Genomic DNA, 16,910 nt, shown 5'->3' with positions numbered 1-16,910 from the left:
GCGAGAGCTCCTTCTGTTATTTAGACCGTTACAAATCCAAAATGCTTAGTATACATCACGTTTTTCTGCAAGAATAGTTTCTAAAAGAAATTACATTAAATTGACCAATATTACCGATATTATCATAACCATGATTCAGATTATCTGCTGTTGTAGTGACTACTTCCGGAAATAATGCTGTCTTTACCTCGATGAAGAAAGTTACAAGATTTATGTTGTCGTTGATAAAATAAAATAATAATAATAATAAAAACATTTCACCTAAAAAGTGACTATTTCATTATTTTATGATTGAAAGATGTTAATGATGTCATATCTATTAACTTATAAATTAACATAAGACCAGTTTTTTTTCTTTGCATATTTCGTTTTTTTTTTTTATACAATTTTAAAAGCAATCGCTCTTGAAACCATATATTTGATGAATGTTGCTTTCTTCTCAAAATGACGTTTTCCTCCGTTACGCAAGAGATGTATTTGCTTTTGTGTTCTTTTTTTCCCTTTTGTAAATGTGATATTAGAACTACTAACGTGCTTTATAAAATGTGCAACCAGTACCCCATTTGCCCATACCTTCAGGTCTCTGATCTGCTCCCACAAGAATGGACTTCAAGTGTTTCCTATTCGCAGCCTTCTTTCTCGTGGCCTGTGTTGCCTTTTCTTCACAAGATGAACTGACAGATGTAGAAGGTAAATCAAAATCAATTCTTTTTAAAATAATGTTTTTGTCTCCGTTTCATCATAGCACTTTTATCGTATCCACAATGTTTAGTACAAAAAAAACAACAAAAACAACTGAAAACAACAATTTATCGCGCAAAGAAAAGCGCGTTCACAATTTTTTTTTTATTCTGAATCAATGTTAAGATTTTTTTCCCATTCATACTTTGATTTTCTCCTTTTGTTATTTATTTTTAAGCACCGGCATTCCAACAAGCAGCGGACAATGGTAAACGAATATAGTTATTATCATCATTTATTTTTCTATGTCTGCTTTATACTTAAGCTTTATCCGATGAAAGATTTTATCCAAAAAAAGTCTTGCCTTTGCCCTGTGTTTTTTTTGTTGTTGTTGTTTTGTTTTTATGCTACGTTGTTTGGCTTTCGTCATTTTGCTGCTGCTTTGTAATGCTATGATTACAATCACATATCAGCATGTTCGCATCAAACCAATAGCAATTTAATCGCTTTAGCTGATTAGCATCGAGCCTTTGAGAATTCGTTTTCATCTCTAACTATGTATATGTGCATACCTCAGAGCAAGATTCCCCTTGACCAAGTTTTTATTTTATTTTATTATTATTATTATAATTTTTTTTTATCTTTTTTTATCTGCATGAACGTAGACGTACCGAGCCCGGAACTCACAGGTATGTATATTTTGACTTGTTCACATGAATTTCTTACAAAATCGATGAGTAGACCCTAAGCTTAAAACCCTAACCCTAAGTCTTAGAAGATGCATGAGGCAAAACATCAACCTTAGGATTTGATCGACTTTTGAAAGATCGTTCTGTACAAAAATTATATCGGACAAACACCAAGCACACACATTATCCACTCGCTAGGAGGTTAATATTGTTGATTAGCCCAAGATAACGAGCCAGTCAGGTTGCGTTAAACACCAAGATTACCTAATATGTAGAAACTAAAATGAAATTATCGCACCATAAATGAGTTTGTCTATCGGGACACCCCCTCCCCTTGCTCCTTTGCCCCTCTAGGAGAGTCTGTACGAATGTATGGACGACGAAAAAAAAAAATAAAGCTTTTCCATCTCTTACAATATGGATTGAGCTCCTCGCGTGAGAGTTTCGATTTTAGAAAAACACCGATATTGAACGCTAGTTCTGACCTAAAAAAAAAATAAACTTTAGACGGAGAGGACGTCGAAGATGAAGAGGACACTGAAATAGCGGAAGACGATGTCGGGGAAGATGAAGACAGCGATGAAATGCAAGAAGAAAATGGTTAGTCACTCGGTGATGTTGCATTTTTGAAACAATAAGGAACGAGGTTGCAATAATCGACTAGTGTTTTATTAAAAAAAAAAGTAAAACAAAAAAAAATAAAATAATAATAATAATAATAATAATAATAATAATAATAATAATAATAATAATAGTAACAATAATAAATATTTACATGTCTTTATCTTTACCTGAAGAACGAAGTCTAAAAAGTCTGAAGAAATATTGAAGAAAGCTCGAACGAAATTTGTGTCAGGAAAATCTTTCTTCACTTTTGTTTCTTTTAACTTTAAGATAAAGTGTTAACACGTTTTTATCACCTTGATATTGATTTATTGATTTATAATTTTTAAAATCCACAGATCTTGAAGATCCACTTTGGAAAGGTGAGTGTCAGTCTAGACCGAAAAATTCTGAAAACAAAAAAGAAAAAAATAAAATAAACGGCATTTTATTTTTGGTTGTTGTTACCTTGATTCCTTCTTTTCTACCCCATCCTCTCCCACCCCTCTTTAAATTTGAGCCTCGTAGACGACCGTAGGAGATTGGATTCAGTGCCTAGAAAGATATGGATGTCATTCCTTCAGAGGTTCCTCTCGAATTTGGTGAACAATTTGCGAGGCGTCGCTCACCCTTGGTATCAACTCATCTCATTACGTACAGTTTATAAATGATTATCATCTTATAGAGATCATAAGTGAAATATACCAAAATCTTGAAAACAGGAAGGGGTGTTTCGTGAAATTGGTTGTACTTGCGAATACTACAAAACGGTCTACATTTATGAAAACTACAAAACATTCCTGACCACTGATGCTTTTGTCAGGTCAGTGGTACATTCACATTTTAATGAAATTTTCGCTTCCAGGTCGTCGTCGTCGTCGTTGTCGCGGTCTCCGAAAATGTTTTTTCATCAAGAGTTGTCGTCGACGAGTTTGTGTCTGCCTAAGACGCCGCCGTCGCCGCACCAGGCCTTACTATGACGAGAATGGATCTGAAAATGAAGTGAACACCGCAGAAGATGAAGTCGAAGAGTTTGAGGGCACTGGTGAGACAGTTTTTACAACTATAAATTATTTTATGGCATTACTTCATATTCTTTTTCCTTACTTCAGTTATTGCTCTTTCATTTCCTTTATGTATATATATTTCCCCTTATCTATTTATTAATATCTATGGGTGATGAATCAAGTATGAAATTACAAAACGGCCATTGCAACCTTCGTAGGTCTCAGTGCCAAGATGACGACGAAGTTTTAAAATTTTATGAATGAATATGGCAAGGCATCAAAAGACACTTTAAAAACCTAAACAAACGAAAGAGCACATCAAGAAGGATTCTAACACTGAGGTACTTTGTCGACTCTTAACTTTTGAGAGCGTGGAGTTCTCGATCGAATCATGACAAACATAACCCCACGATTTCGAACCTAATTCGTTACCCATGATATTGACACAAATCTAGGTAATGAAATGGTATACTCATTTTTTACAGATATCATTCATTTATTTAAATTTAAATTTATTTTTACATTTTGGGGCTGCAGAAGATGTTGAAGACCCAATAGGTAAAGGACGCAAAGTTTACAAAGGTAAGTACCCATATACATCCCCCTTCCCCTTCGGCTTGTATTTACATTTATTCTTTGTTTTTGTACTGTGACGTTTTTCGAACGCTGCGTCTGGAACATTACCTCAACACAGGCAGAGCAGTCCGATTGCGTATCGCCATCTGAATCGTCCTATGAATCACTGGATTGACGCTCTGAGTCATTTTCATCACTTCCTTTGATTTCTGAGTCATGACCAGTACAAAATAACTCAGGAGGCGAACAACTTGTCCCTCTTTGCCTCCACTGACTTGATGAAGGAGCTACTACAGGCACAGTCTTAACTGTTTCCTCGTTAGCGAACTGACTTGGTGCTCTTCGTTCCAGTCAATGTTTGGCTGTGTGTGTTTCTTTGAGCAGCTGCTCAGTTTTGGTCCTTCGGAGGGGGAGAACCTCTTGGGTCTTGCACAAAACACTTTCGTGTTCTCTAAAAAAGCTATAGAATAATAATAAAATAAAAAAAATAATAGTAATAAAAAAAGAAAACTTACACGCTTCGAAAAATACGGAGGATCTGATCATTAATGTCAGAAATGTATCGGAAATGTACTCCAAGTGATTGTGCCCTTGTCACTCATGATCATACTTTAGACTTCGAAGCTTCAAAAGCAAAGAATTCCTCTAAATCTTTATTTTCTTATTAGCCAGCTTCCAACATGTATCTTTCATGAAGAGAAATGTCCTTCGAACAGCGTACTCCAGTTTGCTTCCTGTTTGTTTTGTGATTGAGTAGGGGAGGCACCCTCTTATACCGCTATCCCCACAATTTTCATGTTAGCTGAGAGTCACCTGGCGCTCCCTTCGGGATGAAAATGTCTGTACATCTAATAGTTATTGCTGTGTCACTTTCAGGGAAGGGTCGCAGACGTCGCCCTCGCCGTCGCTGCAGGAAAGTAGTACGAAAATGTTTCACCAGAAGATTGGGACTAAAAAGGCGACGAACCTGCGTACGCCTCTGCCTTCGTCGTTGTTTTTATGGAGACGAGAATGCCAACGACAACTAAGTGAGCCCTTGTTACTGTTCAAAGTAGTAAGAAAAAAAAAAGAAAAAATAATAACAAAAAAAGAAAAAAACCTAGTATATAAAAAAGTTAAGGTCATTGATTCCCATCAAGCCATTTGAGTATGTGAATCTTTTTTAGTTTAAACTCATCAAGGAGGAAAGAATAAACGATAACACCTCAGTCTTATCATTATTCAGAAGTTTTAGTTGCGGTTGTTGATTTCATTTTTGTTCTCTTTAAATACAGGTCACCCAGATAAGTTTCCCCGAGTTTCGAGGCAGACGTCCAAAAAATAAAGAAGCTTACCAACTCTTATGTCCGAATATAGTCGCTTATAATGCTATAGAATTAGTTTAGAAATTAATAAAAAACAATGAAACAGTCCATCGCTGTATTAAAATAAAAATAAATGCATTTAAACTTGAAAGAAGGTGTCTGGTTTGATTATCATGTGAGTCTGTAATCACCACGTTCGTCATTTCTATTGAAACAGTTTTTTTGCCGTAACTTACTTAATATATAGTGATGCAGCAGGGTCTAACGCCAGCACAAAAAACAAAATGGTCATTTGACAACGGCTCCAAAAGTTTGCACCTTTTCTTGCTTCAACTGAAGTCTTTTTTCAGGTATTATGAACTGTCAAATGTGTCTCAATAAGCCACAATGAAGGTGCCCTCAACAGGGGTAACTGATAGATGGATTAACTAATGGAATATGTATTTTTTTTTCAATCGTTGTTCGAGGCTGATCTTCAGTCTAAAATTCTTCAAGAGGTCACTCCTTCCTTGCTTATTTATGCTAAAATAATTTTCTGTACTACCTGAATTCCTCTACCTTTAAACTAGTAGGATCGTGAACTACATGTAGTCCTAGTGTATCACAAGAGTAGAATTTGAAATGTTAATATCAATTACTGAAGAGGTCCGTATTAAGAGAAACTGTGCCCGAGGTCTTGAGTACCGCCCGAGGCTGTAGGTCAAGGGTACTCAGACCGATGGCACAGTTTCTCTTAATACGGACCGACCTTGGCCGGTGAATAACACTTTTATTTTTTTTCCTACTGAGATTTAAAAGTTTCGGGAAAATTTTCCTTCACTCTCCAACCTATGTATGTGGAAGTAGGACGCGTTCGTGTTGACGAAGCGCGCGATCGATCCTAAAACAAAACATTACAACATAATTTTTAGCTCGGTAATTTATATTTTATTGTGGTACTTACTGCTCTCTTTTAGAATAAAGAAAGCTTTTTGTGTCTTTGCTAGACAATTCGTAATCTGAGTGTCAAACAAGGATAAAAGAATTGACGAGCTTGATATTAAAAGCTCCAGGAAAAATAAAATACAGTAAGGCTTTTCTTCGGCTTGATAATTCCAAAATTGCTTTAAGATTAGTTTAATCGAGTGGGATGAAAACTCCTCATAGGCTTTGTAGAAAAAGCTAGTTACACATATACCAATGTGAAGGTTTTGAATTGAATTCGAATAAAAGAAGGCGATGTGAGTAACAAGTTATAAACAAAGAAATGAAAACGGCGATCACCGACTGCTGGAAAAATGATTTGTGTTGTTTATTTAAGATTGAAAGCTAAATTCAATCATTGAAAACAACGTTTGCTGATAAGCAGAAAACTAGCAAGGCAAAATTCAATGAAAAACGGCGGAATCTATATTCTTACAGCATAAATGGAAAACAAAACTTCAAGCAGAGCAAAACTGTCCAATAAACGGTGCATAAAAGCAAGACTGCAGTACTTACAGCACAGTTATAAAGCTAGTGAAGCGACATCATGAACCACCTGCTTTGCTTTACTTTAACGGTTTTTCTCGCTCACTTGCTTGATTCTCCTTTCAGATTTTTTGTCTGAATAATACAATAATAGCGATATGATAGCGCAAATTTTAAAAGAAGAATGATTTGATAATGACGGTTTTTGCTAAGTCACAAACAACAATCAAACTTGTCAAGCTGCCAACGATTCCGCCCAGGTTAGCTGGCAAGATTGCAAAATACTGCCCGCTCTCGGAGCCAATCAGATTGTGGGATTTGGAGGATTCCGCCCACTCGCAAGCTTGGAATAAATTAAAACATATTATTTGTAATAGAGGGCTCTAATCTTGTTCCGTGCCTAATCACAATATAACAAGCGTTCGTGCAAGAAAAATGTTCAGCACAAATTTAACAATATGACATCGTAATGACGTCTCTTTACGTCATCGCGTTGGTCGAAGTATAATTAAATGATGGAATGGGTTAATTCGTTGCTCTGTGCAATTTTGGAGACCATGTCATAAAAGATTTAGTAACTTTAATAAATTAACCCATTTTAATATGTGAGACATGACGTAGCCTCTTGAAAATCGCCTCAAAAAAAAAAAAAAAAAAAAAAAGAAAAAAAAGGTTGAGTGGGAGGGTACTTGAAAATCACTAAGTAAAGTACTTTAACTTTACTGTTATGGACTATATTTGTAAGGATAATGACGATGAAATATCCTTTCCTCCATGAAACAAAGTTATAACTTTAACAAGAAGAGAATTGATTCAATTAAGGAAGCAATTCACGCAATGCTTCTCCGCGCCAAAGCGATTTGCAAGGATCATTGCTCTGTTTCGCCACTGTATTTTCGATAGCATTAACCCATTTGAGACTTTAAAATTTCAAAAGACGTAGCTAGCACTAACAAAATGATTGTAATATTGACATTTTAAGTCTATTAAAGTAATATTAATCATTTAACTAATAAAGCACGTTTTTACAATATCTTTGACCTTCGTTTTATAATTTATGGAGTATATTATCAATTAAAAAAAATAATAAAAATAGTTTTGGTGTATGTAGCAAGGACGTCTCCGGAGATCTTTTAAACGCAATGGGTTAGTACATGAAGCTCGCTCTTTTTTTTTTTTTTTTTTTTTTGTAATGAGTCCTTTCATTGACATTGAAAAGTATTTATGGATTATAATTGTATATTGTAAATGAATTGTAAGTGTATAATATAACTGTATATTGTAATTGTATATTGCTTGTCTTTGCTATGAATTTCCGTCCATGCATGATACAGCAGGAATCTGGATGCTGTAACCTTAATTGTCGCATTCACTTATTAATTTTTACTTCATTTATAGTATTTTACAGTTTTTCAAATTCTCACTCCAAATCCAAGATAGTAGCGAGAGCTCCTTCTGTTATTTAGACCGTTACAAATCCAAAATGCTTAGTATACATCACGTTTTTCTGCAAGAATAGTTTCATTCATTGTTTATTTGAAACTCAATAGAGCTACTTGGAATAACTAAAAGAAATTACATTAAATTGACCAATATTACCGATATTATCATAACCATGATTCAGATTATCTGCTGTTGTGGTGACTACTTCCGGAAACAATGTTGTCTTTACCTCAATGAAGAAAGTTACATAATTTATGTTGTCGTTGATAAAATAAAATAAAATAATAATAATAATAAAAACATTTCACCTAAAAAGTGACTATTTCATTATTTTATGATTGAAAGATATTAATGATGTCATATCTATTAACTTATAAATTAACATAAGACCAGTTTTTTTGCTTTGCATATTTCTTTTTTTTTTATTATACAATTTTAAAAGCAATCGCTCTTGAAACCATATATTTGATGAACGTTGCTTTCTTCTCAAAATGACGTTTCCCTCCGTTACGCAAGAGATGTATTTGCTTTTGTGTTCTTTTTTTCCCTTTTGTAAATGTGATATTAGAACCACTAACGTGCTTTATAAAATGTGCAACCAGTACCCCATTTGCCCATACCTTCAGGTCTCTGATCTGCTCCCACAAGAATGGACTTCAAGTGTTTCCTATTCGCAGCCTTCTTTCTCGTGGCCTGTGTTGCCTTTTCTTCACAAGATGAACTGACAGATGTAGAAGGTAAATCAAAATCAATTCTTTTTGAAATAATGTTTTTGTCTCCGTTTCATCATAGCACTTTTATCGTATCCACAATGTTTAGTACAAAAAAGCAACAAAAACTACTGACAACAACAATCTATCGCGCAAAGAAAAGCGCGTTCACAATTTTTTATTTTATTTTGAATCAATGTAAAGATTTTTTTCCCATTCATACTTTGATTTTCTCCTTTTTTTTATTTATTTTTAAGCACCGGCACTCCAACAAGCAGCGGACAATGGTAAACGAATATAGTTATTATCATCATTTTTTTTTCTATGTCTGCTTTATACTTAAGCTTTATCCGATGAAAGATTTTATCCAAAAAAAGTCTTGCCTTTGCCCTGTGTTTTTGTTGTTGTTGTTGTTGTTTTGTTTTTATGCTACGTTGTTTGGCTTTCGTCATTTTGCTGCTGCTTTGTAATGCTATGATTACAATCACATATCAACATGTTCGCATCAAACCAATAGAAATTTAATCGCTTTAGCTAATTAGCATCGAGCCTTTGAGAATTCGTTTTCATCTCTAACTATGTATATGTGCATACCTCAGAGCAAGATTCCCCTTGACCAATTTTTTTTATTTTATTTTATTATTATTATTATAATTTTTTTTTATCATTTGCATGAACGTAGACGTACAGAGCCCGGAACTCACAGGTATGTATATTTTGACTTGTTCACATGAATTTCTTACATAATCGATGAGCAGACCCTAAGCTTAAAACCCTAACCCTAAGTCTAAGAAGATGCATGAGGCAAAACATCAACCTAAGGATTTGATCGACTTTTGAAAGATCGTTCTGTACAAAAATTATATTGGACAAACACCAAGCTCACACATTATCCACTCGCTAGGAGGTTAATATTGTTGATTAGCACGAGATAGCGAGCCAGTCAGGTTGCGTTAAACACCAAGATTACCTAGAATGTGGAAACTGAAATGAAATTATCGCACCATTAATGAGTTTGTCTATCGGGATATCCCCTCCCCTTGCTCCTTTGCCCCTCTAGGAAAGTCTGTACGAATGTATGGACGACGAAAAAAACATAAAGCTTTTCCATCTCTTACAACATGGATTGAGCTCCTCGCGTGAGAGTTTTGATTTTAGAAAAACACCGATATTGAACGCTAGTTCTGACCTAAAAAAAAAATTAAACTTTAGACGGAGAGGACGTCGAAGATGAAGAGGACACTGAAATAGCGGAAGACGATGTCGGGGAAGATGAAGACAGCGATGAAATGCAAGAAGAAAACGGTTAGTCACTCGGTGGTGTTGCATTTTTGAAACAATAAGGAACGAGGTTGCGATAATCGACTAGTGTTTTATTAAAAAAAAAGTAAAACCAAAAAAATAAAATAATAATAATAATAATAATAATAATAATAATAATAATAATAATAATAGTAACAATAATAAATATTTACATGTCTTTATCTTTACCTGAAGAACGAAGTCTAAAAAGTCTGAAGAAATATTGAAGAAAGCTCGAACGAAATTTGTGTCAGGAAAATCTTTCTTCACTTTTGTTTATTTTAACTTTAAGATAAAGTGTTAACACATTTTCATCACCTTGATATTGATTTATTGATTTATAATTTTTAAAATCCATAGATCTCGAAGATCCAATTTGGAAAGGTGAGTGTCAGTCTAGACCGAAAAATTCTGAAAACAAAAAATAAAAAAATAAAATAAACGGCATTTTATTTTTGGTTGTTGTTACCTTGATTCCTTCTTTTCTACCCCATCCTCTCCCACCCCTCTTTAAATTTGAGCCTCGTAGACGACCGTAGGAGATTGGATTCAGTGCCTAGAAAGATATGGATGTCATTTCTTCAGAGGTTCCTCTCGAATTTGGTGAACAATTTGCGAGGCGCCACTCACCCTTGAATCAACTCATCTCATTACGTACAGTTTATAAATGATTATCATCTTATAGAGCTCATAAGTGAAAAATACCAAAATCTTGAAAACACGAAGGGGTGTTTCGTGAAATTAGTTGTACTTGCGAATACTACAAAACGGTCTACATTTATGAAAACTACAAAACATTCCTGACCACTGATGCTTTTGTCAGATTAGTGGTACATTCACATTTTAATGGAATTTTCGCTTCCAGGTCGTCGTCGTCGTTGTCGCGGTCTCCGAAAATGTTTTAACATCAAGAGTTGTCGGCGACGAGTTTGTCTCTGCCTGAGACGCCGCCGTCGCCGCACTAGGCCTTACTATGACGAGACTGGGTCTGAAAATGAAGTGAACAACGCAGAAGATGAAGTTGAAGAGTTTGAGGGCACTGGTGAGACAGTTTTTACAACTATAAATTATTTTATGACATTACTTCATTTTCTTTTTCCTTACTTCAGTTATCGCTCTTTCATTTCTTTTATGTATATATATTTCCTCTTATCTATTTATTAATATCTATGGGTGACGAATCAAGTATGAAATTACAAAACGGCCATTGCAACCTTCGTAGGTCTCAGTGCCAAGATAACGACGAAGTTTTGAAATTTTATGAATGAATATGGCAAGGCATCAAAAGACACTTTGAAAACCTAAACAAACGAAAGAGCACATCAAGAGGTACTTTGTCGACTCTTAACTACTGAAAGCGTGGAGTTCTCGATCGAACCATGACAAACATAACGCCACGATATGATTTCGAACCTAATTCGTTACCCATGATATTGATACAAATGTAGGTAATCAAATGGTATACTCATTTTTTACAAATATCATTGATTTATTTAAATTTAAATTTATTTTTACATTTTGGGGCTGCAGAAGATTTTGAAGATCCAATAGGTAAAGGACGCAAAGTTTACAAAGGTAAGTATCCAAATACATGTATCTCTCCCCATCCCCCTTCCCCTTCGGCTTATATTTAACAATTATTCGCCGAAGGCGAAGTTAATATTGTTGAATAATCCCCGAGACGAAGTCGAGGGGATTATTCAACAATATTAACTGAGCCTGAGGTGAATAATTGTTTTAGTATATTCACACGAAGTGATCTCAACAGAATCAGAAAGGAAACCATTAAAAAACCATTAGTTTGATTGACGGGTGAAAATTCATGCGTGAACACGAAGCCGTAAACAGTGGATGCGCAAAAGTTAGATCTTTACAGTATCTTCAAACATGGCAAATGATAGTTTTAATCCTTTTGTATCGAGTTTTGTAAGCTTTAGCATCAACGGTTTAAAAGAAAACGCCGAAAATTTAAATTACTACCCAATTCTGAGAAGAAAAGTATCTAAAGCTTTATTTGTTTCTGTCAACTCACCGTGAATGAGAAAGTTTTCTTCGTCGCTTCTTGCAAATGCTGTCAACAGCGGCTGCGATCAAGGTAAGCGTTGTTTATCTCCAAAGTTCTTTGCCTTGTTAACTTGCTGGCACGTACAATTTTCGAAAATATTTGCCTTCCTCTCTTCTCCATAAATTAACCTCTATTTATAGGCAAAATTGGTCTTGCGAGAAAATCCCGAAATCACAAAACAGTGACAAAGCGACCTCGTTTTCCTCTGTAGTGGTGAACATAGCTTCGAGCGTACAAAAAGTCAGCTAAAGTAAACCACTTCACAATAAATCACGCTGTTTAAACACCATGAAGTCTTTTCTTGCCTTCAAAGTCATCAGCACTTGGATATTCGTGTATTTTCAAACAGGTTTTACTTTGAAACTTTGGCAAAACACCCAGTTCACGACAGCGATTTTGCTCGGCTTTATATTCACCGCCTAGCGAGGTGAATATAACGTCATAGTCCGAGATAGCTAACCAATCAGATTGCTTGAATTACCAAGATCACTGAGTGTGTATATACTAATTACATGTATTCTTTGCTTTTGTACTGTGACGTTTTTCGAACGCTGCGTCTGGAACATAACCTCAACACAGGCAGAGCGGTCCGATTGCGTATCGCCATCTGAATCGTCCTATGAATCACTGGATTGACGCTCTGAGTCATTTTCATCACTTCCTTTGATTTCTGAGTCATGACCAGTACAAAATAACTCAGGAGGCGAACAACTTGTCCCTCTTTGCCTCCACTGACTTGATGAAGGAGCTACTACAGGCACAGTCTTAACTGTTTCCTCGTTAGCGAACTGACTTTGTTCCTTTCGTTCCAGTCAATGTTTGACTGTGTGTGTTTCTTTGAGCAGCTGCTCATTTTTGGTCCTTCGGAGGAGGAGAACCTCTTGGGTCTTGCACAAAACTCTTTCGGGTACTCTAAAAAAACTATAGAATAATAATAAAATAAAAATAATAATTTAAAAAAAAAGAAAACTTACACGCTACGAAGAATACGGAGGATTTGATCATTAATGTCAGAAATGTATCGGAAATGTACTCCAAGTGATTGTGCCCTTGTCACTCATGATCATACTTTAGACTTTGAAGCTTCAAAAGCAAAGAATTCCTCTAAATCTTTATTTTCTTATTAGCCAGCTTCCAACATGTATCTTTCATGAAGAGCAATGTCCTTCGAACAGCGTACTCCAGTTTGCTTCCTGTTTGTTTTGTGATTGAGTAGGGGAGGCACCCTCTTATACCGCTATCCCCACAATTTTCATGTTAGCTGAGAGTCACCTGACGCTTTCTTCGGGATGAAAATGTCTGTACATCTAATAGTTATTGCTGTGTCACTTTCAGGGAAGGGTCGCAGACGTCGCCCTCGCCGTCGCTGCAGGAAAGTAGTACGAAAATGTTTCACCAGAAGATTGGGACTAAAAAGGCGACGAACCTGCGTACGCCTCTGCCTTCGTCGTTGTTTTTATGGAGACGAGAATGCCAACGACAACTAAGTGAGCCCTTGTTACTGTTCAAAGTAGTAAGAAAAAAAAAAAATAGAAAAAATAATAACGATAACACGTAGTATATAAAAAAGTTAAGGTCATTGATTCCCATCAAGCCATTTGAGTATGTGAATCTTTTTTAGTTTAAACTCATCAAGGAGGAAAGAATAAGCGATAACACCTCAGTCTTATCATTATGCAGAAGTTTTAGTTGCGGTTGTTGATTTCATTTTTGTTCTCTTTAAATACAGGTCACCCAGATAAGTTTCCACGAGTTTCGAGGCAGACGTCCAAAAAATAAATAAGCTTACCAACTCTTATGTCCGAATATAGTCGCTTATAATGCTATAGAATTAGTTTAGAAATTAATAAAAAACAATGAAACAGTCCATCGCTGTATTAAAATAAAAATAAATGCATTTAAACTTGAAAGAAGGTGTCTGGTTTGATTATCATGTGAGTCTGTAATCACCACGTTCGTCATTTCTATTGAAACAGTTTCTTTGCCGTAACTTACTTAATATATAGTGATGCAGCAGGGTCTAACGCCAGCACAAAAAACAAAATGGTCATTTGACAACGGCTCCAAAAGTTTGCACCTTTTCTTGCTTCAACTGAAGTCTTTTTTCAGGTATTATGAACTGTCAAATGTGTCTCAATAAGCCACAATGAAGGTGCCCTCAACAGTGGTAACTGATAGATGGATTAACTAATGGAATATGTATTTTTTTTTCAATCGTTGTTCGAGGCTGATCTTCAGCCTAAAATTCTTCAAGAGGTAACTCCTTCCTTGCTTATTTATGCTAAAATAATTTTCTGTACTACCTGAATTCCTCTACCTTTAAACTAGTAGGATCGTGAACTACATGTAGTCCTAGTGTATCACAAGAGTAGAATTTGAAATGTTAATATCAATTACTGAAGAGGTCCGTATTAAGAGAAACTGTGCCCGAGGTCTTGAGTACCGCCCGAGGCTGTAGGTCAAGGGTACTCAGACCGATGGCACAGTTTCTCTTAATACGGACCGACCTTGGCCGGTGAATAACACTTTTATTTTTTTTCCTACTGAGATTTAAAAGTTTCGGGAAAATTTTCCTTCACTCTCCAACCTATGTGTGTTGAAGTAGGACGCGTTCGTGTTGACGAAGCGCGCGATCGATCCCCAAACAAAACATTACAACATAATTTTTAGCTCGGTAATTTATATTTCATTGTGGTACTTACTGCTCTCTTTTAGAATAAAGAAAGCTTTTTGTGTCTTTGCTAGACAATTCGTAATCTGAGTGTCAAACAAGGATAAAAGAATTGACGAGCTTGATATTAAAAGCTCCAGGGAAAAAAAAAATACAGTAAGGCTTTTCTTCGGCTTGATAATTCCAAAACTGCTTTAAGATTAGTTTAATCGAGTGGGATGAAAACTCCTCATAGGCTTTGTAGAAAAAGCTAGTTACACATATACCAATGTGAAGGTTTTGAATTGAATTCGAATAAAAGAAGGCGATGTGAGTAACAAGTTATAAACAAAGAAATGAAAACGGCGATCACCGACTGCTGGAAAAATGATTTGTGTTGTTTATTTAAGATTGAAAGCTAAATTCAATCATTGAAAACAACGTTTGCTGATAAGCAGAAAACTAGCAAGGCAAAATTCAATAAAAAAAGGCGGAATCTAGATTCTTACAGCACAAATGGAAAACAAAACTTCAAGCAGAGCAAAACTGTCCAATAAACGGTGCATAAAAGCAAGACTGCAGTACTTACAGCACAGTTATAAAGCTAGTGAAGCGACATCATGAACCACCTGCTTTGCTTTACTTTAACGGTTTTTCTCGCTCACTTGCTTGATTCTCCCTTCAGATTTTTTGTCTGAATAATACAATAATAGCGATATGATAGCGCAAATTTTAAAAGAACAATGATTTGAAAATGACGGTTTTTGCTAAGTCACAAACAACAATCAAACTTGTCAAGCTGCCAACGATTCCGCCCAGGTTAGCTGGAAAGATTACAAAATACTGCCCGCTCTCGGAGCCAATCAGATTGTGGGATTTGGAGGATTCCGCCCACTCGCAAGCTTGGAATAAATTAAAACATATTATTTGTAATAGAGGGCTCTAATCTTGTTCCGTGCCTAATCATAATATAACAAGCGTTCGTGCAAGAAAAATGTTCAGCACAAATTTAACAATATGACATCGTAATGACGTCTCTTTACGTCATCGCGTTGGTCATAATTAAATGGTGAAATAGGTTAATTCGTTGCTCTGTGTAATTTTGGAGACCATGCCATAAAAGATTTGGTAACTTTCATAAAATAACCCATTTTAATATGCGAAACATGACGAAGCCTCTTGAAAATCGCCACAAAAAAAAAAAATAAAAATAAAAATAAAAATAAAAATAAAATAAAAAAAAAAAGCAAAGGGTTGAGTGGGAGAGTACTTCAAAATGACTAAGTAAAGTACTTTAACTTTACTGTTATGAACTATATTTGTAACGATAATGACGATGAAATATCCTTTTCTCCATGAAACAAAGTTATAACTTTAACAAGAAGAGAATTGATTCAATTAAGGAAGCAATGCTTCTCCGCGCCACAGCGATTTGCAAGAATCATTGCCTTATGTTTCGTCACTGTATTTTCGATAGCATTAACCCATTTAAGATTTTTAAATTTCAAAGGCGTAGTTAGCACTAACAAAATGATTGTAATATTGACATTTTAAGTCAATTAAAGTAATATTAATCATTTAACTCATAAAGCATGTTTTTACAATATCTTTGTCCTTCATTTTATAATTTATGGAGTATATTATCAATTAAAAAAAAAAAAAATCTTAAGAGTTTTTGGTGTATGTAGCAAGGACGTCTCCGGAGATCTTTTAAACGCAATGGCTTAGTACATGAACCTGGCCTTTTTTTTTTTTTTTTTTTTTTGCCCAATGAGTCCTTTCATTCACATTGAAAAGTATTTATGGATCATAATTATATATTGTAAATGAATTGTAAGTGTATAATAAAACTGTATATTGTAATTGTATATTGCTTGTCTTTGTTTTGAATTTCCGTCCATGCATGATACAGCAGGAATCTGGATGCTGTAACCTTAATTGTTGCATTCACTTATTAATTTTTACTTCATTTATAGTATTTTATTTTTCAAATTCTCACTCCAAATCCAAGATAGTAGCGAGAGCTCCTTCTGTTATTTAGACCGTTACAAATCCAAAATGCTTAGTATACATCACGTTTTTCTGAAAGAATAGTTTCATTCATTGTTTATTTGAAACTCAATAGAGCTACTTGGAATAACTAAAAGAAATTACATTAAATTGACCAATATTACCCATATTATCATAACCATGATTCAGATTATCTGCTGTTGTGGTGACTACTTCCGGAAACAATGTTGTCTTTACCTCAATGAAGAAAGTTACATAATTTATGTTGTCGTTGATAAAATAAAATAAAATAATAATAATAATAAAAAACATTTCACCTAAAAAGTGACTATTTCATTATTTTATGATTGAAAGATATCAATGATGTCATATCTATTAACTTATAAATTAACATAAGCCCAGTTTTTTTTCTTTGCATATT

General features: G+C 34.9%; 1 protein-coding gene across 3 annotated transcripts; it reads left to right on the top strand.

Moving 5' to 3' along the window:
• Nucleotides 1–572: 572 nt before the first annotated feature.
• On the top strand, nucleotides 573–13,742 carry LOC140937119 (uncharacterized). Of its 3 annotated transcripts, none has more exons than XM_073386661.1 (9): nucleotides 573–690; nucleotides 920–949; nucleotides 1,347–1,370; nucleotides 1,878–1,970; nucleotides 2,333–2,356; nucleotides 10,630–10,806; nucleotides 11,295–11,339; nucleotides 13,165–13,316; nucleotides 13,559–13,742. In XM_073386661.1, the coding sequence occupies exons 1-8, from the start codon at nucleotides 603–605 to the stop codon at nucleotides 13,314–13,316; spliced, it is 633 nt and encodes a 210-aa protein (XP_073242762.1). In that variant the 5' UTR covers nucleotides 573–602; the 3' UTR covers nucleotides 13,559–13,742. The 3 variants fall into 3 exon arrangements, with proteins under 3 accessions (XP_073242762.1, XP_073242755.1, XP_073242769.1); XM_073386654.1 differs by lacking the exons at nucleotides 10,630–10,806; nucleotides 11,295–11,339; nucleotides 13,165–13,316; nucleotides 13,559–13,742 and adding exons at nucleotides 2,839–3,018; nucleotides 3,518–3,562; nucleotides 4,433–4,584; nucleotides 4,831–5,014; XM_073386668.1 differs by lacking the exon at nucleotides 11,295–11,339.
• Nucleotides 13,743–16,910: the final 3,168 nt, after the last annotated feature.

This window comes from Porites lutea, chromosome 1 (genome assembly GCF_958299795.1).
Source record: "Porites lutea chromosome 1, jaPorLute2.1, whole genome shotgun sequence".
Taxonomy (NCBI): domain Eukaryota; kingdom Metazoa; phylum Cnidaria; class Anthozoa; order Scleractinia; family Poritidae; genus Porites; species Porites lutea.
This window is presented reverse-complemented; position numbering and strand designations above follow the sequence as displayed.

What these genes read in the sequence shown, in the direction of transcription:
- LOC140937119 (XM_073386654.1), top strand. Translation starts at nt 603, where the DNA reads ATGGACTTCAAGTGTTTCCTATTCGCAGCCTTCTTTCTCGTGGCCTGT. An exon ending in ACCGAGCCCGGAACTCACAG is followed by an intron (nt 1,371 to 1,877) that starts GTATGTATATTT and finishes AATAAACTTTAG; the next exon opens with ACGGAGAGGACGTCGAAGAT. An exon ending in CGAAGAGTTTGAGGGCACTG is followed by an intron (nt 3,019 to 3,517) that starts GTGAGACAGTTT and finishes TTGGGGCTGCAG; the next exon opens with AAGATGTTGAAGACCCAATA.